The sequence below is a fragment of the Amblyomma mixtum genome, chromosome 5, assembly GCF_055824585.1.
Source record: "Amblyomma mixtum isolate Tamu chromosome 5, ASM5582458v1, whole genome shotgun sequence".
Classification (NCBI taxonomy): domain Eukaryota; kingdom Metazoa; phylum Arthropoda; class Arachnida; order Ixodida; family Ixodidae; genus Amblyomma; species Amblyomma mixtum.
This window is the reverse complement of record NC_143016.1, coordinates 10006972-10026813: the sequence shown is the minus strand read 5'-3', so window position 1 is coordinate 10026813 and position 19842 is coordinate 10006972. Positions and strand designations below refer to the sequence as shown.

The following is a 19842-nucleotide window of genomic DNA, read 5'->3' as shown; positions in this document are numbered from 1 at the left end:
CTGGATAGCGGCCACACACACACTCCATTTCTTTAAGAGATGCCGCACCTGCTGTTGCCTCCTACGATTACGCATACCCCTAACGTTAAGGGTAGCGACTTGATATGCTGCGACGCTCGCCATTTTTGGTGCCAGTCTTAACAAACGCCATCCCCTGGAATGGGGTGGCCCGCCTCCAAATTGGCGGCCTCTCGGGCAGACATCGCCCTCCTCTTTAACGCCACCCTTCCCGTGGCCTCTACACATTGTGCCTTGTGGTCAGCGCCATCGATACACACCTCGTCAGCTGCTGGACGTTTCAAAGGTGCAGTGCTGTCCATGTCTTCCTCTGATACAGCCAAGGCTTCGGCCCACGAACCCGAGGGGAGCACATCACTCGCTGCCACACTGACAGCCGACAGAGAACCGGACACGCCAGAGATCGACGCCACACACGGCTCACCGTTACCCTCCAACGACGAAGCAGAATCAGCAACAGAGGAGGATCGGCGAGCATTCACTGGCTGTATTGCCTCGTCTGACTCCACAGGAGGCATATCCGGACGTTGACCTGTGGCGACGAGGTGTTCCTGTGCAGCAAGCACAGCAGTCTCTGTAGCACTCACGGGGGGGGGCCCGGGTCCGGCGGTTTTCGTTCTGGAGGCGCGGATGCTAGATGGCCAGTCGCTTCAGATTCCGTGTTGATTTGAGGTGTTGAAGTCTTCTGTTCCCCATCTATTCGATGCTCACGACTTAGTTCTCCGGTCGCGTCGACAACCTCAGACACATCCATGATGTGTTCTAATGCCACGTCATCTTCCCGTGACCACTGGCCTTGACGCAGCCTGTCAGCATAACTCAAGACACAGTTCTCCGCATTATGGCCAAAGCGTCGGCACTGGGTGCACCGAGGCGTGCGACATTGGCGCCGTACATGCCCAACCCGGCTGCATCGGAGGCACAGTGGAGGTCTCCCTGGGATAAGGACTAATGCCTGCACTCCATAAACATTAAGTGTGTGTGGGATTGTGCTTGCTGACACTCCATCCTTGAGTGTGAGGGAGATTTCACGGTTCGACGTTTCCATATGCTCCATCCCTGGGCACCGCCACTTTTCACGCTCCACAGACTGAACCGTGCCATAAGGCTCTAATGCTTCCACAATCCTCCGGTGTTCCATATAGCGGGGAAGCCAAAGGAGCTTAACCTTGACGTTCTTAGTATCCGGGTCAAACACCATGCACCGCAGTCCTTTGACAGGAAACTCCGCTTTGTTAACAAGCTTCTGTTTGGAAGAACTACTCTCGCAGGTAACCATCCACACGTGGCTCATTTGGTATTGACCAATGCACAAAATTTCCCGGAGATCCAATATCTGTGCGAGTGCGTCACGGAAGTCAGGTGCTCGGTACGGGCGACCCTTAAGGTCAGCATGCAGGAAAACGGTATTAAGGACAACATTACCGGTAGGCAGTCGGGGAAGTACAACTTTGTACGAGTCCGTAGTGTCCTGAGACGTCGGTAGACCTCGGCCAACGGCCAATGCGCTGTTTCCAGCAATAAGCATGTTGAAGCACAGCCGCACAGAACGGCTTCCACTGCGCCATAGCGGCGATGTCAAGCCGGCGTTCTGAATGAATATTTATAACGAGCCTTAATGGTGGCTGCTACCTGCCGGTGGGCGGCGCTGCCATCGCTGGCTGTACCGGCTGCATTTGGCGAACACGCGGCCGGGCAGCGGCGTCGGAACTATTTACTTTGACGCCAATATCATAAATCCAAAGCAATATCCAAGAAAAATACATTTTCTGATCATATACCGACTTCGCCTTCACTTGTTTTTGGGTTCTTTTTGAATGCTTGCGATATATTGCATCAATTTATTTCGGTATAGGCATGTATATTTTTTGTGCGGCTCTGTAAATCTACCATCCCATTTCGAAACGAATACCGAGTGAATCTATTAGCCTTAGGGGAAAATTGTATAAGCCCTGGAATGCAGGCGCTTAGAATGTTTGTTTAGAATCAAATAATATTGGCTATCTAATACACAATACGTTCAATTAGAGACTGCTACCAGGCGAAGTATAAATCCTTCACGTAAGGTAGAATGGTGTGCATGTATTTCATTTGAATATGTAATGGATAATGTGGTGTCATTTTTTATATCTTAGAAGGCCGCAGGCAGAAACACAACGGCCACACAAGGAACACAATGGCCAAAATTACCAACTGAACATACAAGTTCAAGCTAGGGAAAAAATAAAAAGCACACAATAGAAACTAGAGAAAGTATTAAAGCCTACATACAAGGCACCGAGGTTCAGAAATTTCAAAATTAACATGGTCGCAGGTATAAAAAAAAAAAAGTAATGTTCAAACTTCTAGGAAAGGAACAACAGTCTACAGTAGGTAGTGATCCGCTGGTAGTCAAGGAACACATCTATCTATCTATATGAATTCACAGTGGATCCATGGATTCAGAAAGAAATGACGTGGATAGCATGAACAAATATCAGTGAATTTGGCAATCACTGTCAGTTATCCCTTTAAGAAAACTATCGAGAAAAATCTAAAAATCTGTGTTCGTGTTTTGGTATCCCTTATTAAGGGAAATGTATCCCTAGGCATCCCCTTGGTTTAGGTAAAGGGCCATCGCCACTGTTACTTTTATTCGAATTGATTCGTCTCCTACATAAACTAAACCATCCTACGGAAGCGAATAAAACAAACGCAAGCAATAGACAGGCACAGTTTAGTCGTCTAGAATGCGGTTTATAAAGCTTGGGTTGTCTCTGTGCCCCGTTTTTATCAAAGACATTTTCTTTCTTTTTTTTTCAGCTACTATTGCAGCGAAAGTATGTAGCGCGAAGAAAAGGCGGAACAGGTTACTGTTCGATCAACACCCACGCCTCTCGTGGGACTGTCGCCCAGAGAGACATGAAGATGCCTCCAAGGTGGCTTCTAGCGTCAGCCATAACCTTAAAGAAAAGGCAACGCCACACATACGTGCTACAAACGATGGACGAAGAAAGAAAGGAAGAGAATGTGACAAGAAAACAACGCAATCTGTGAAGCGGGTTAAACGTGCGAAAGAAAGTATTGCAAGACGAAAAGACAAGAATACAAAACATCGAAAGCGCCGCCGTCACCGGAATTCGGGAATTCTTTTTCTCTCTCCCCAACTGCTCCATATTTTTTCCGTTTCTCCTGCGTTGCCTCATTCGTCCTATCCCTCTCGCCCACCTTCCTCCTCCAGGTAAGAGTGGCCACAAAACGGTGTCCCGAAAGAATTTATCGGCAGCTTCGAGCCAGGATAAAACGCAAGGTCTAATCAAAAGCCGTCGCCCGATATTTCAAGCCGCAGTGTTCGCGTCGCTGAGCATCGGCGCCAGACTCTGCAAACCAGGGGGAGATGTAGGGCGAGAATAAGGAAAATTTGCAAGGATCTAGTGAGAAAGACGAATAGAACTTGAAAGTGGGCGTTTCGCCTGCCAGATGTCTTACTTGGAATGTGAGGTTTAATGTCTCCAAGGCCCCTGTCTAATTCAGACAACCTGGGGATCTTTAACTTGCGCTGGCAACGCACAGCCACCTTTTCTTTTTTTTGCATTTCGCCTCCATTGAAACGCGGCCGCCACTGCCAATGTTCGAACCGGCGACCTCGGGATCAGTAGCCGAACGCCAAACCACTGATCCACCTCGAAGAGTCTTTTTCAAGTCGGCGAGCCAATGCTCGATGGAAGAGTGCCCTCTGACTTACTTCCCGTCTTCCGTTCGCCTTTACCCTGGTGGACTGAAAAGTGAGCTTGGATGCGCCAGCGAAAAAGGTGCGCCGTCTTGAATAGCGAAAACGTGGGCGGCGGCGAGCGAGCCACGCGTAAAGCAAATCAGCGGCCAAGTTCTTGTGGCAAAGGTCTCCTTTCGGGTTGGCCAAGACGCTTTCATTGCCGGCTGGATCGTCTCGTTCTCTGGATTGACTTTCGTTAGACGGAGAGGACCGCCGAGTTGCATGAATGTTGCTTGATTACTACTTCGGGGTGGAGGCGAGCGTATGCGTGTCCTTAGAATTCTCGGGCGCCTGGAACTCAATTTGCTTTGATTGGCAGGCTGGAGATAATGAAAAACACTTGGCTCAATCGTTTCAATAAAACAATGGTCAAGGTTACGGACAACACAGCCTCAGTACGTCGCTACCCCATGCGGCTACCGTGAATACTGCTACGGTTGGGCGCTAGTGGGCACATTTGCACCACCGCGCATGCGCACACGTGGTTCCTGGAAAACGCAGTAAGGGTAGCAGTAGCGCGGCAGTAGAAAGATTTATGACAAAGTTGCCGAGCACCGGGACGCCATATAGTGACCTAAAGCACTTTTCTGTACATTCATTCTGCCGATGGTATTATAGGGTAGTTGTGTACGGTAGTGGTGCGCCGTAGTGCTGTGGTGAAACATTCTAACAGGTGGTTTCAGCATAGCACAGTGGTGTACCACTACTGTATTCAGCTACCTTCCAAATGCGGGCAGGTCATGCGAAAATGGCGCCTCAGAGCCATTTACGTGTACGCCTTGGGCCGTGTAGTACAAAGCAGCGGTGTACGAGATAAGCTACTGAAATTCCTTAATAACTAGATAAAACAACCTGTTAGGAGTCATTAACATGTGCGCTCAAAGCTGTGAAATTGTTCGGCACTGAAAAAGTCATGCCTGCTCGATTATTTTGGCATCCCAAACAATTTGGTGTTCAGGAAGTATGCGCGCCGGAGACGTTTCTACACAACACATAAAATAACTAGCAGAACTGTAAAACACAAAAATTAAGAGGTGTTCTCATGAGAAACATTTTTTTTTTGCTAACTTTGTTTAAGCTTTAGTTAAGGAGCCATAGTGCAAGCCACACAATTACCTATCACCTTCTGGTTCCACACATGTTTAACGATCGAAGGTTCTCGAAGCAGCCTTTTGTTCGTGAAGAGAATCATAGTCGCTCTCAGTCAAATGAATGACTTATCTTTGTTTCTTGCTGCGTCTCTGAGCACTCTGTCCGGTCGCGAGAACACGGGACGAAAATATGCACTTACTGTGGAGTTTCATTTGCGTTTTACTAATCTCACGCATGCTGCATGAGAGTTTATAACGACGAAGTCGAAACGGGGTGCAAGGGGCTTCTGCTGTGTTCTTTCAGACAAAAGTACGCAGAGTCAGGCATCTGAAGAGGATAGAAACAAGTAGAAAAACAGGTTGCGCTTTTTAGAATTTTGTAACAAACTTCGAACAAATGGTACAGACTTTTTTTTATTTTGCCCCCTCGCAAAGAAAGTTCGAAAGTTTGGTCAGGTATGTCAGTATTCTGCGCATCACCGCCAGTTTATTCTAGGCGTACGTCCACTGCAAAACGAAAGCTTTTTCCGTTCACTGCTCGTTACCTATCACCTGCCCCATCTGCTATCCTCCCATCCGAGCAAATTCCTTAAACCCGTCTCTCCCCAGCAGACCGCTCTGTCTCCCGTTAAATTTCCTTCCCCGTAGAGATAACATCGTTTTCCGACAAACCCTATCGCATATTCCATTTGCCTTTCGTGCCCTTGAATTCCACTAGAATATAAATAACTGGAGCTTGCTCTTCCATCTACGCTGCTGCCTTTCTGGCTTCAAACGTTGCCTGACCAGCTTACATCACCATTTCATCATTTATTTACCCTTAAGGGCACTTGGCTTAGGGCATTACATAACGGGGGGAGGGAAGCAGTCGTTACATAATGCAGTGTGGAAGCTTGGGTGAGTTGGTGGCGGTTCACATGCCATATATATAGCACGTGAACCGTCACCATGCCATTTGGTTCTTTAGACGCCGTGTTTCGGTCCCTTCCATCAGTACAGACTGGATACAACATTTACGGGCTTTTTTTTTTTGTGCGCTGCCACGCTGAACATTGGGTCAGTCTCGTAATTTATTGCCGAAACACACGAGCGTTCCCTTGGCACCGTGGCTGGGCACTCGGAGCACCGCCTCCCTCTTCATGTCGACGAGGGGAAGGCGCCGGTCGGCCAGACACCCAGGGAACGCTGCTTCATTTTCGGGCCCTTAAGCACGTCTCACCGGCGGGAAGTGCGACCACACTACTTTCAGTGCATGTCGCGCGTTGGTTGCGTTACGTGCTCTTTTTCTCAAATTCGAAGTCGATACCTCAAGCCATCATTTCGATTTAGAAATTTTAGAAACATCGTTCACTTACGATCGTGAATGCCTCCGATTCCTCCGTATTGTGGTCTTAAACGAAGAATGAAAAAGTTTAATAAGTAATAATAATTAACTCGATATGATTATAAACAACAACGCCACACGGTTGCTGCGTTACAACTTTCTACTTCCTGAGGTGAGAAATAACTGCGGGACAGTATACCTTCAATTTTCGATTCCATCATTTTCAAATTCTTTAAATTTGGACATCAAGCAAACTAATACACTTTTGTTTATGTACAAATAAAGATTTGATAAAAATAAAAATGTAATTTTTATTACACCAATGTTATTGATCCTATGTATCCTGCAGTGTATACTGTGCACCTTGCTATTTATTGTCTGTGTTGCTTCTCACTTTTATTCGCACAGATTGATCTTCTATTTAGCTTCAGTTTTCTTAGTAGTTTTGTATTTAAATTTATTTTCATGGGAGGTCCCACCTAAGGTCTTGTATCTTGAAACCTCTTGCTGTATACTTTTGTAACTTTTTTGGAATCACAAATCAATCTTCAGCTTCAACTTCAACTATTCATTTATTAAGTACATACTACCATGGACATAGTGTCCCCCAGGCCGTACAATCCGGACGCCCAGAATGCATTGTTTAACTTCCACGGTTTTTGAAACAAAATATTTTCTTTCCACTCTTGTCCTCTTTCTGCACGTTAGGAGAGGCCTTGGAACTAGGCTAATTAAATATTTGGCATCAGTGTACCTACTACAAAGATTTTCCTGCTCACGCATATACTCCTTCCATTAGGAAGCATTCGTAGCACGAGTCATTGGCGCCGTGAACGCAGGCCAACCTGGCCTCAGGCACTTAGCGAATTAAACTGAACGCACCTCTTCTCGTTCCTCGCTATCTGTGTGGTACCATCTGAAATTCACCAGGTTGAATCATTGACTTTGCTTCTCCAAGTTGTACAAGTGTTCTTGACTGAACCGTTCTTTAAGCTGACGCATCCATTCTCCATTTCACTACCGTTAGGAAGTTGGTGCCTCGAACTGGCACTTGTCCGATAATTTCAGCACTCATCATTTCTGCGATGCGTTTCCGACAGTTAAAATAAAAGTAAACCACAGAGAGGAAGCCAATGCAGTTTCTATATTTTGCTCCCATCGGAGATGAAACCAAAAGAGGAGCTCAGCGAATTCTGCCAGCGATCCTGCAAACACGCAATGCATCGCTCGCAGTCATTGAACTGCACAAGCCAGCAAGAGCGGTAGAAACAACGGCCTGGAGCAAACATGAATCAAGGAAGCCTAAATGCGCTCAAATTCCTACCTAGCAAGAATGAATACACTTTTAAAAACATGAATATGACATGCTTATTGCGTCTATTTTAAGAAAACCTCACAATTTTTTATTTCCTTATTTTTACCTGCTTTACTTTGCACTAGTAATCGAGCGAAACTAGTGTGCACCATACTGGCCGGCCGTTGCTGTCCTAAATGCAGACACTGGCGAGGACGGGTGCACCCGAAACACAGAGGATACAGAAAAAATACTTGAGAGAGGGCCAGTTCAGTAAAGAAAAAAATCCTCGTGAAACAAAGAGTGGCGCATGGCACACATATCCTCTCAGCAGTCTAAAAGGGACATTGTCGAGGGTACCCCCAGAATAGGAGCCACTTTTATGCCCCAGCAAAGGGTGCAGGCGCGAATACATGGTTCGGGAAATATGGCAGGCTCCTCAGCACCACAGTGTGCACCCTATCCAGAGCAGTGGAAAGGAATGGGAGAGGGTTAGCGGCGAGTCTGCAGCTCGAATCTAGGTCGCATGACGTGGTCGGGAAGCGTGGACCATTAATTTGGAATCTCGACCAACAAAAGAGATTAGCCTGCTCGGTGCAGCAGCCCTCACTTTGTGCGTTGGCTGTCTGCGACCGGAAGAGAACGAGGGTGAGAGAAGGGAGGGAGGGAATATAATGTACAAGGCCTGCGATTGTTGGAGAGGCCTCTAGGAGGAAGAGAGGAGAGAAAGAGCGCGTGAAAGAAAGTCGCAAAAAAAAAAAGAGGAAAATAATGGTCGCAGAATTTGGACACTACCGCTCTGGTGCTTCACTCTTTTTGCTTGAGTAACGTTATAGAACCACCACCCCCACCTACACTGCAGCCAGATGCACTGGACGAGGCTGGCACGCAAAACGGGCGGAGAAGGTAGGTGCAAGAAAAAGGAAAAAAGAGTAGCAAAGGAAACAAAAGGCTTGTTAAGGGAAGAGGGGGTGGTGGCGGCCGAAATTTGGAGATCGTGTAGAAAAAGGGGATGAAAGTGAGAGAGAAAGAGGTGTGGTTTGGTTGTGGTAAATGTCGGGGAGCGGGACGCAAGGTGAAAGGGAGGATGAATAGGAGCATAGTGCAACGTTGCAAGAAGTTGCTGCGTTCCGAAATGAATGGGATGGCAGAGGTTTCCTCAAGTAAAAGGTAACTATACGAGCTAGAAACCAGCTGGAAAAGATTGAGGTTGCCAGAAATAGTTGACCCGGCCGGAGTTTTTAAGCACTTTCCGTGTGTGTACGCAGCCATAAAGGATGTGTACCGCGGACAAAGGAGCCCTCCTGCAGAGCAGAAAAGAGGGGAGAAGGATAGGAGCAGATTCTCTACGCGTCTGTCGCTAAAATCACGCAAAGTAAAAAATGCAGGCATTTGATTGCGTCAGTGTGCCTGTGTCTTATCGTATCGCGTTTCTACTCACATAACGTTTTTCGAATTTTAAACTTGGGATCACTGCATTTTGTTTCATGCAGCGTCTCCCTAGATTTTCTAGACATGTTATCTTTTTGTTCTCTCGTGTCCTTTTTTCTAGTGCCTCCTTTTCATTTTGGGGTAAGCCTATATAATTGCCTTCCGCGTCACATGAGATTATTTGAGTTAGTTTTGTTGAGAGTTTAGTCGGCAATATGCTGTCAAAAAAGAAAGTAAAAAAATACAGTTCGTGCTCCCTTCCCATTGCCTCACCATAGCCGTCGATCTAACAGCTCAGCTCACCGAGACGGCTAGCGTATGATAGGGTAACAGCCAATTGATCAGCAACTCGAAGTGGGAACGTTGGGAACGGAATAGCTTCGATTTCACAAGAGGCCGGCGTGGAGATGGTGGGTGAAGAAATGCCAGAATGACAAGAAAAATCGAGGTCGCATTCCTTTGCCAACATGTAAACTCGAGGAAGCACAAGTGAAGGACATTTTTGTAATCGGATACAACTCAAGAATGCAGTGACGCGTATACCACTGAAATCAGGCCCTGTGACAACCCAATGGGCACTTGAACACCCTTGGACGTCGTGAGGACGTTTGGGACGTTCTGCGGACATCCAATGGAGTTTTAGTGCCCACCGGGAAATGACGTTGAACACTTTTCATGGCATCGCGGCATATCCCCTACCGTGACACCGGACGTGGCTGGCAGATACCGCCGTGAATGGGATTTGCTGCGATGTCATGACAATCAGTCGACACCATTGGCTTGACGGCCTACTTTGGCGGGTTTTCACCGCTGCTTTCTTCAGTTTTATTGGGCTGTATTATATCTAATTGACCTATTTCCGGAAAGAATGTGGCTGACAAGCTACGGCTGAAGCAGGGCAAGAGTATAACACATATAAAACGACGAAATCAATGTACACTCAACGTTAAGAACAAGCAAAAGTACAGTAAAGAGTAAAAGACAGCATGACTTGCACATTGCGAACAGAGGAACAAAATCTGAGTTCAATTCTTTGATATTCTGGCTCGCTCCCGCCTTACGCTTTACCGACATGGTAAAATGGTTTCGTGGATATTCAACCGATATATAGTTATTTCCTTTTCGCGATAGGTGTTCTCAATAACAATGTAACTTTAGACTTTTAATTTGCCCAGTGCGGTACAGATTGCTTGTACTGTACAATAAGTATTTTGACGTTACGAGGAAACTTACTCGTTGACGTCAGAAACTAGAGAGAAAAAGAAAGTTTTAATGAGGGAAAGGTGGAGAGGTCGGCCGGTGGTAACATGGCCCTGGCCTGCTACTCCACACAGGGGAAAGGGAAGAGGAGGAAAAGAAAAGTGCGAATGAAGGCTGATGATGGCATAATACAATGAGTTTCACGGGTGATGTCTACACACACACACACACACACACACACACACACACACACACACACACACACACACACACACACACACACACACACACACACACACACACACACACACACACACACACACACACACACACACACACACACACACACGCACGCGCGCGCGCGCGCGCGCGCGCGCACGCACGCACGCACACGCACACGCACACACACACGCACACACACTGGCTGGCACTCGCATCGCGGTTAGTATACTCCGTTTCATACATAGCTGTCAACGCTGCCAAAGGTACGGTAGTAGTCCGCTGCAAAAAACAACCAAAATGTATCCGTCCGCCTCGCGTCGTGGCTGAGTGGTACGAAGCGCGCGCCTGTGTGTTCATTTTACAAAGGACCTAGGTTCGACTCCCGGCTCGGGTGGTTTTTTTTCTTAATTTTTTTTATTTTTCTTAAAAGATTCATTAGGTAGAAACTCGAAACTGTCACTCTAATACCTACTTTGAAAAACACAGCGCTGTTTACTTGTCTCGAAGGGAAAAGGCAGTGTAGTGTACGGCATACATACGATGTAACTTGTCGATGTCGGATGGCGTTGCCTGCAAAGCTGTCATATTTAACACTGCGAGAGCTAGATATGGTCACCTTGCTAGGTCGTTTTTGTGGTGATCTTATTCCAGTAGCGAGACCTTCCTTCTTGAACCTCGCAACTGTCCGAGGGCACACCCCGGTCATCTCTCCCACAGTTTCGAGAACTTCACGCACATTCTTCTCCGGGAAGCGCTTCCTTACGCTAGAGTAAACGTTGACAATAACCTGCTTGGAGTCTTTCGAAATTTTCGGAGACTTCAGCTTGGAGAACAGGCGAGCAGGAGATGTTTTTGAAGCCGCAGTGGGCGAAGAAAACAAGCCAGTAGGCGATAGCGGTGCCATTTTTGCATACTCGGAAACCGAAAGACGAAAGCAGACGACATCGCCGGCCGGCCTAGCTGCGAAAACCTGATACAGGAGGAGCCGAAAAAAACCCAGAAAACTAAGGCACTCTGTTTTGTACAACATAAAAGAAAAAGCAATCTTTTTATAAAATAAAACACCATTATCATTATACTGCATTATCAACCAACATTTACTTTAATTTTGAGTTCATTACTCTTCTCACTTTCGACGCACTACATTACGATGCGGACGAGGAGCGCGAACAGGCGCCGCAGCCTTGGCTGCGTTGACAGCTATGTATGAAACGGAGTATAGACGCACATAAAACTCATCAAACTGGTGTCTGCAACACAAACACCGACACATGTCATTAACCATGTAGGTTGTGCACAGGCGGTCACAGACGAGTATCCAGGCCTGTTTCACACAAAAAGATGAGCAGGGCCTTTATCACACGCCACCAATCAGAACGTCTCGTCCTGGCCCCCAGAAGAGTTTCCTCAGAGAGAGGGCGAGAGTCCAGTTGTTTCACGGTCGCCTCCAATGTTCCTCTTTCAGCAGTATAGTGCGGGCACTCGCAAAGAAGGTGTCCAATAGTCTCTGGAGTGTGGCACTGTGCGCAATTTGGGTTACTTTCGATGCCGATTTTGTGAAGATAGTGTTTGGTGTAGGCAACGCCAAGCCGTAGCCGGTGGAGTAAAGTCCCATGACGTCGCATCACCATAGATGGCAAATGTAATCGTGAGCCAGCGTCAAGCTTACAGACGCGGTCCTGTTGATGACTCGAATCATGCCAGTGCGACTGCATTGCCGCTTGCATTAAATGCGCCAACAAAGCTCCAATGTCTGATCTAGAAAAGGCTATCTCAATGAAAGCACCATGACTATGTGCCATCCGAGCCTCGGCGTCAGCACGCTCGTTTCCCGCTATGCCGCAATGGCTCGGTATCCATTGAAACTTTATGATATGGCCGCGGTGGAAAGCTTCGGCTAACAAAAGCGCAATCTGTTGAACCAGCTGCTCGCATGCCCTTGGTTTTAGATAAGTTTGTGCGACCTGCAATGCCGATCTCGAGTCGCAGAATATAGTTCATTGCTGCGCTGGCTGGTGACCAATATAAAGGACGGCTTCTCGTATGGCTGCCAATTCGGTTGCCGTAGAGAACCCCCCCCCCCCCTCCCCCCCCCCCCCCCCAAAAAAAAAAGTCAAGAAAGATGAAAGGAATATAAGCGGAAGCAAATCATTTTTTTCGTTTGAAAACGACAAATTCTGAACACTTACGTTTTACACTTTCTTGTTCTCTTTTCAGAAACTTAACGTTTTCTTTCCGTTCGACATAATCATTTTAATTAGCAGTCCCTCTACTTTTTTAACCCCGTCTTCCTGAAATAGTCTCCGACAGCGAAGATGGGAGCTAAAAAAGGTTAGAGGCAAATACGCCACTAAGAAGGAGCGATGATGAGAATCGAATGAGCCCTGGAAAATTAGTTGCCCCTTCCTTGCTTTTCTTTCCTCGCACTAGAATATCGGCAAGCTGATGCGGCCACGTGAGTAGGCAGTTCGCTTGGCTAGATGTGAAGGGTTTCTTGCTGTTCTGGGTTTCATTAAAACCTAGCTATTTTGCAGAACCTGAAGAGATGGTGTTTCACTCTTCTGGGACCGGAACTTTAAACTCGCTTGTGCGTGAGAACGGTTCGCAGGTGCTGGACGTCCCTGCAGCTTCACTTGTCAATAATAGTAACCAAACACATGAGAATTAAGGTTCTGGCCAGCCACAATTTCAGCTAATGTGCAACCGGCCCTGGAAACTCGGGTGTCGAATAACTGGCGCCAATTTTAGCTGCCGTAGCCCTGCGCGATTCAAGCGAATCACGGTATATGCATATCTCCACTCCATTCTCTGCTATTCATTCTGTCTAATTTCGAACTCCATAGCATCTTTCTTTTCTTTTCGCATGATGTCGCGACGCATAACGTATCCGGTGCTGGCGCTAGGAAGCATTGACCAAAACGGAAGCAAGGCAGGCAGCTAGGCCTAATGGAAATCCAATACAGGCGCTTATCGCAGGCCCTAATAACTTTACGGGAACGTGACCATTGCATGAAGTAAGATCACCATCGATCTAGGCTTTGAGTTTTGACGATGTAAATCTCGCCGACTGCCAACGCGCCTGAAAAGAAAGTCTCTGCCACTGACAACATCCTCTGAGGTGGACCCGCGCACAACGCGCAGCTACCAATGCATTTACGCGGGAGCTATCCCATGCATGGTGACGTATTTGCCACGCAATCTCTTCATTTTTTGTTTTTATTGACACAAGAAGTTCATCCTCGGCTGTGCTTGCAATATGCTTGAGGCTAACAAAATAAGCGTCACAGAATGCTTCTAATTTGAGTATTCTGTAAAAGCACTTAGCGTAGCATTAGAAAGGACAGAACGCCTAAGCTTGATGCCGACTTTCGAGCTCGTCAATACCTCGTGCTTATGTGGCTATAGAATCCACTTAAGCAGTATGATGTGGTGCATGAGAAAACCTGTTCAAGTGCTAGAGTGCAAAAAAAAAATAGTCTAACGAGTGTACCAAGCACACAAAAAAGGTGCACGTAACTGAATGACTTTATTCACGAGCCCACCGAATTATATGTCAAGCGACTTCCATCTCAGTGCGAAGAGTGCCATTCAGTCGCTACGCGTTGGTTTCCTGTGCCAGGGAGCCCGGTGCCTCGTGGGTGCTGGTGCCTGGACGAACCAAGCTGGAGTTCTGGTGAAATCTCATCCTGCTGCAAAAGGTGGACCGAACATAAGCCATAGTAGCTGGCCAGGGGGAGTAGTAAGTGCCGAAACTGTGCGAACGGCGAGCGGTTTACTCAGAATTACGGATAGTAGGCCCGGCAAAAATATCAGTCTACGCGGGCCGCTAACCAGGGGGTTCTCACCTCTGTAAGTGCGAGTGAATCAAGGCTGACGACCTAATGTGAAATAGCCTCTAGTAACTGTGGAAATTCGGCGTCGTAGAACCTGGCTCGAGTTATGAGATCCCGGATCGCAACAAATGCTAGGGTTACCTGTTTGGAAGGTTGGAGGCCGCGGTAGACGTTCAGCGGCAATGGGAGCATGCTTGGAGACTGTGGGCAGCGATTTTGGGACAAAATGGGTTCTTAGTGTCTACGGAGGCGTGAAAAGAAGCTCGTCCTTATCAAGGTCAATTACCAAGAATGTCACTGTCCCGATATCCGCCCCAACTGTTATAACGGTTTGGTGACATCCATATTCCTTTCTTTTAAACCACAACCTAATCCATCTTTTCCCTGGGGAGATCAAGACAGTCTCCCATGGACTGCCCCCTGCCAGTGGCTGCCTAAGTAACTTTACTAATATTTTATTTCGAACTTCTGATGTGCCAAATAACTCTGTATCCTCTTCCGGGCGTATTCGTTAATGGTTACTGTAGTTTCCCACCCGTCATGTGAAAGGGGGGCGGGCTGAAGCACATTATTCCTATTCTTTTAAAAGACCTCATTGTGTTTCATGTCTTAAGTTATCTCCGCAGGAAATTGTTCTCCCGGTTGTCAACATAAAGCAGTTCTCTACACCTCCTTTGCCCACGTACCCTTTTCTCTTGGATGTTGACGTCTAACGTACCTCTTCCGCCATACAAGCTCTCCATAACTCCTTATCACATGACAAAGTGAATGGAGCATTGAATATTGTAGTTTCCCTCCTATATTCGCCACCTTAACTTTGCCCTTTATACGGCCATTTTGCACTCATAATTGAAAAAAGCGAAAGTAAGCCATCCTTGGAAAAAACAAAGGACGGATGGATAGAGGATGAGACGAAGCGGCCCAGAGGAGAGCGATGCTGGAAAGAGAGGCGGAGATGCGGGACATCATGTGTGGTACAAGGCTAACTGTTCAAATGCACACTGCGAGAAAAATGCCGGCCTGGGAGAAAAACAAAGAGGCCAAAATATTAAACCACGTCGAAGTAGGATATGTTCGCTCAGTCACAGACCCAGGCCAAGTCCTTTCACTTACGGCGTTGTTCTCAAGGTGCTAGAGGAAGGCCGGATGGGGTGGAAGAGAGACGAGGTCCAGACAGAGGCAGAACAAAAAAGAGAGCTAGGAAAAGTGCAGCAGGCCAACATACAGACCCAAACAGTTCAAATAACAACGGAGAACCACCGGCTCGCTTCATCGAGAAAAGCGCCAGCAGCACCAACAGCATCACCCGCCACGTTGGAAGGCGGCTGATGGCAACCAATCGACCCTGACTCTCCCCGGGGGCGATTTTCCTTGTTTGCCGCAGCGGCGCGTTATACGCACGGTTCGGGGCGTTGGGTCGTGGAGGCCCAAGTATACAAGAGGTGGTGATGCAAGAAGATCGGCACGCTACGTAGCAGTCACTCGCGTCTTGTTCGGTGGCATATCTTTCCTTTCTTCCTCACAGGAACGTGGACACCACCACCCTCGCCTCTGAGTGGTTGTAGCCTCTGACTGGCTCTTGCTTCCCTTTTCCCACGCTTCCGCCCTTGCACCGCGACCACCTTTTCCCCCTCCCTCTTCACCCCTCCTTTCCATCTTCGCCTGACTTCCGAAGAGGCGCATGATGAGACCGCCGCTGCCGCCACGCATTGGCTGCGCGGGCTGGTCGCGTATCCGAAAATCATTAGTGAAGCAGGGCATCAGCCGAAATGTGTCGCACGCATTTGCTGCTGCTGCTTGGCTTCCCAAGAGATGTATCCGCATCAACGCATGGTTATGTGAAGGCAATGGTATTTGGATGTCTCGCCTAGTTTAAACGTGGCTAAAGGAAACATTTTCGCTTCCATGTTCGTTGTTTATACCGCCTGGCGCCTAAAGGACCGCGAACGCTAACATGCAAAGCTCACCAACAGCACGGGTATCCGGTGTTGGTTCCCTTGTCACGTGGCTCTGCTGCGACGACAGCGCACCGTCAGCTGCATTTTCGAAACCATACCCCTCCCTTATGTCGTTACCTGTGATCAAAAGTAAGCCTAAACCGAGTTTCTTAGCTAAGACGGTGGGGTAACGCCGTGCATTTCATTGAAAACCTCGTCACTAACACTGCGTGAGTCCTGCTTCCTTTCATGGTTATTTCTCTGCGCTGCGTCTCCGCGAGTCAACCAGATGCGTTGTTTAAGTGTGCCAAAGAACCAAATAGCTTCGCGATATCCGGCGCCACCCCAAAGTATGCATGGAAACGGGCCAGTGAAATATAAGCGTATCCGAAACGCATTAGAAAACCTATGATCGCGATGGCCCCATATTGATTGCTTTGCATTAAACCTATATTAGCGTTTTCACAACTGCTCGGAGTGCAAATGAACCGGAAAGTCTGCACTTTCAATTGCCAGCTTCTTCATCTCCTGCCACGTGCCAGCGTAGACACAGCAATGTTTTTGTTATTTATGTAGACACGGCAGTAAATTAAATGTAAATTGGTTTTTTGAAGAAAGGAAATGGCGCAGTATCTGTCTCACATATATCGGCGGACACCTGAACCGCGCCGTAAGGGAAGGGAGGAAGGTAGGAGTGAAAGAAGAAAGAGAGAAAGATGTGCCGTAGTGGAGGTCTCCGGAATAATTTCGACCACCTGGGGATCTTTAACGTGCACTGACATCGCACAGCACACCGGCGCCTCTTGCGTTTCGCCTCCATCGAAACGCGGCCGCCGCGGTCGGGTTCGAACCCGGGTACTCCGGCTCGGTAGACGGGCGCCTTACCACTGAGCCACCGCGGCGGGTGATAGACACGGCAGTAGAGCTTGTTGGTGCCTGTAAGTGCCGCCGGCTGCTCTTTTTCGTGTAAGAGGACAAGCCACTTTAAAACTGATGACATAGTGCTAAAAAATTACCGACGATTACGTTACTTCCTAATGCGAAATTTGAGCGCAGCAAATAAGCTGTTTCACCTTTTCGATAGATTGAGGCAAAGAAATCGAGCAATACATGTATGCGCTATCACAGAATTTTTTTTTTTTTTCACACGTATTCGCAATTTCGGCTCGGGCGGTGCACATATACAGATCCGCCGCCACCGATCTGGCTCTCTGATTGCCACCGCACAGGGGTTGCATTGGAGGAGGAGAGAAGAAAGGAATTAAGTTCGAGCCGGCGCTTTGACAACCGGAGACTCGCAGGAAGAGGGGGGAGGGGGGCGGCGTGTACACCCAGCGGCAAACGATGGGGGCAGAAGCGCGCGCAGCAAGCGGACAACACGATAAAGGGAGGAGGGAAGAGATAACAGCGACTGACTGATGCCGCTGACGCCGATAGCGCTGGGGGGATGAAAGGGGGGCGGAGCTGGTTACGAGGCCGACGCCGACGACGACGCGAAACCCAGGAACGGACGCCAAAGAGCTGCGCTCTAAAAAAAAAGCACATCTACAACGCACACTACTTGATACACAGTACACAGAGCAATACGTACAAGCTAGAAATGCTGCCAGTATATGGAAAATAAGCAGTGAGGAAGGAATACTCTTAACCACACTATTTGCTACATAATCAATAAAAAACATAGATGAACAATGCGCACTAAGCAAGGACATCAGGATGGCACACTAAGGTTGCAACCGCAGTCAGGCATTAGGCAAAAGTGGTTGTGAGCCAGCCATTGTAGTCATGAACTTTTGCGGTAAGTACTGCAGGAGAAACACTCTATCAGACAGTGGGGACAGTCTCGAGACACGAGAAAGTGGAGAAAATCAGGTAGCAGACCTAAAACCTAGTAATTCACGTAACATTTAGAAATTCCGTAGTATGCCATTGTCCTGAAGGAAAGTGTAGCACCCTGAGGACAAATCGAAAATTGTTTTTTTTTTTTTTTTGAGGAAAGGAAATGACGTAGTAAGTCTCATTTCTCAGTGCGCCGCCGTGGTGGCACAGCGGTTATGGTGCTCGGCTGCTGACCCAAAAGACGCCGGTTCTATCCCGGCCGCGGCGGCTAGAATTTCTTTGGAGGAGAAATTCTAGAGGCTCGTGTACTGTGCGATGTCAGTGCACGTTAAAGAACCCCAGGTGGTCGAAATTTCCGGAGCCCTCCACTACGGCGTCTTTCATAGCCTTAGCCGCTTTGGGACGTTAAACCCCATAAACCAAACCTTCATTTCTCAGTGTACACCCGAACAGAACATACTAAGATTTTTTTTTACGCAGCCCTCTATTTTAGATCGCCGCTTCGAATCCCTACCGCAAGCTAGCCCTATCAAATCCTGTGGGACTGCAAAATAGAGCCACCTCCGGGTGATCTAGTTACCTCTCCTTCTCTCGAGCGGTGGGAGACCGTGCTGGCTAGCTCTAACCTCAGAACGCAAGTTTTGGCGGTGGAGTGGGCAGACAAAGTCGTCGAGGGCTGCGTACTCTCGACCACTTAACGCGACCTCTTACCAAGCTCTTTCCGGCGAATAAAATGTTTTACAATCAATATCTAGTAAGTTTTATTGCGAAAGCAATACTACGCTCATGAACGGCTTTTCGCGTAGCGGCGGCCGGTAGCCACGTTTGACCTTTAGAATGACCTCTGACGTCATACTAGGGTGAGAGATGGGCTACCAAGTCGAGCCGGTAGCCACGCGTGACCTGTAGACGCGGCGCACTGCATTCCTTCTTTATACGCGGCGCGCCGCGTTCCTTCCGTTACAGGCGCTGCGCTCGCTTTCGCAACCTAGCAGGCTTAACCAAAGCTAAGCCCCCGCCAATTTTTTTGCTGTACGCACACTGAATGGTATGACTATCCGAAACATTCTGCGGCAAACGGTTGACATGATACGACTGTTTTATGCGAAGCATATTACTAGAGCCCGTCGAGCGCGGTGGTGGAGCTACCATTGACCTTTAGCGTGACCACGTGACACCACGCGACAACATGACGTCACAGCAGAGGAGAGATGGGCTGCCGGCTCGCGCGGACGGCCGCGGCGGTGGAGGCTCCACATCAGAGGCGCGGCGGCTGACCACGTGACAACATGACGTCACAGCAGAGGAGAAATGGGCTGCCGGCTCGCGCGGTCGGCCGCGGCGGTGGAGGTTCCACATCAGAGGCGCTGCAGCTGACCACGTGACGCTACAGCAGCGGTATAAAGCTGAGCTTGCCTCGCCCTGACTGGTGACGAGAGGGTATCTGTTCTCGCTTCGGCGAGCGCGGCTTCGGCCGCTTATCTGTTTTTTCAGCAGCGTCCGCTCCGGCGGACGCAGTTGTTGCTGCGACGCGCGTCTTTTCTTTCCTTTTTCTCTTTCCTCTGATATTTTAACTCTCCTCTATCTGCACGTGGCAGCGGTGGTGGCTCGGCTGGAGCCAGTTGGCAGGCCCGCGCAATTTCCTTTTCATCCTTCTGTCAGTCACAACAACAACAACCAACAGCTCTCCGGGCACTTACGAGGCGGCCAGGTGTTGGGATGCTGCCTAGAAGCAGGGCTGATTTGAACGAGAAGCGAAAGCTTCAGCGTGCCACAGAGACCGATGAAGAGCGGGATGAACGTCTGGCTAAGCGGCGTGCTCAATATGCGGCTCGGCGACAACATTCTACAACAACTGAAGAACAAAGCGAGGAACTTTACCAAGCCTAGCCATCAATATGC

At 48.4% G+C, this 19842-nt stretch overlaps 1 protein-coding gene across 1 annotated transcript; it reads right to left on the bottom strand.

Moving 5' to 3' along the window:
• Positions 1 to 369: 369 nt before the first annotated feature.
• On the bottom strand, positions 370 to 1546 carry LOC149341300 (uncharacterized). Its single transcript, XM_089541951.1, has one exon. The coding sequence runs from the start codon at positions 1544 to 1546 to the stop codon at positions 602 to 604; it is 945 nt and encodes a 314-aa protein (XP_089398077.1). The 3' UTR covers positions 370 to 601.
• Positions 1547 to 19842: the final 18296 nt, after the last annotated feature.

What these genes read in the sequence shown, in the direction of transcription:
- LOC149341300 (XM_089541951.1), bottom strand. Translation starts at nt 1,546, where the DNA reads ATGCTTATTGCTGGAAACAGCGCATTGGCCGTTGGCCGAGGTCTACCG.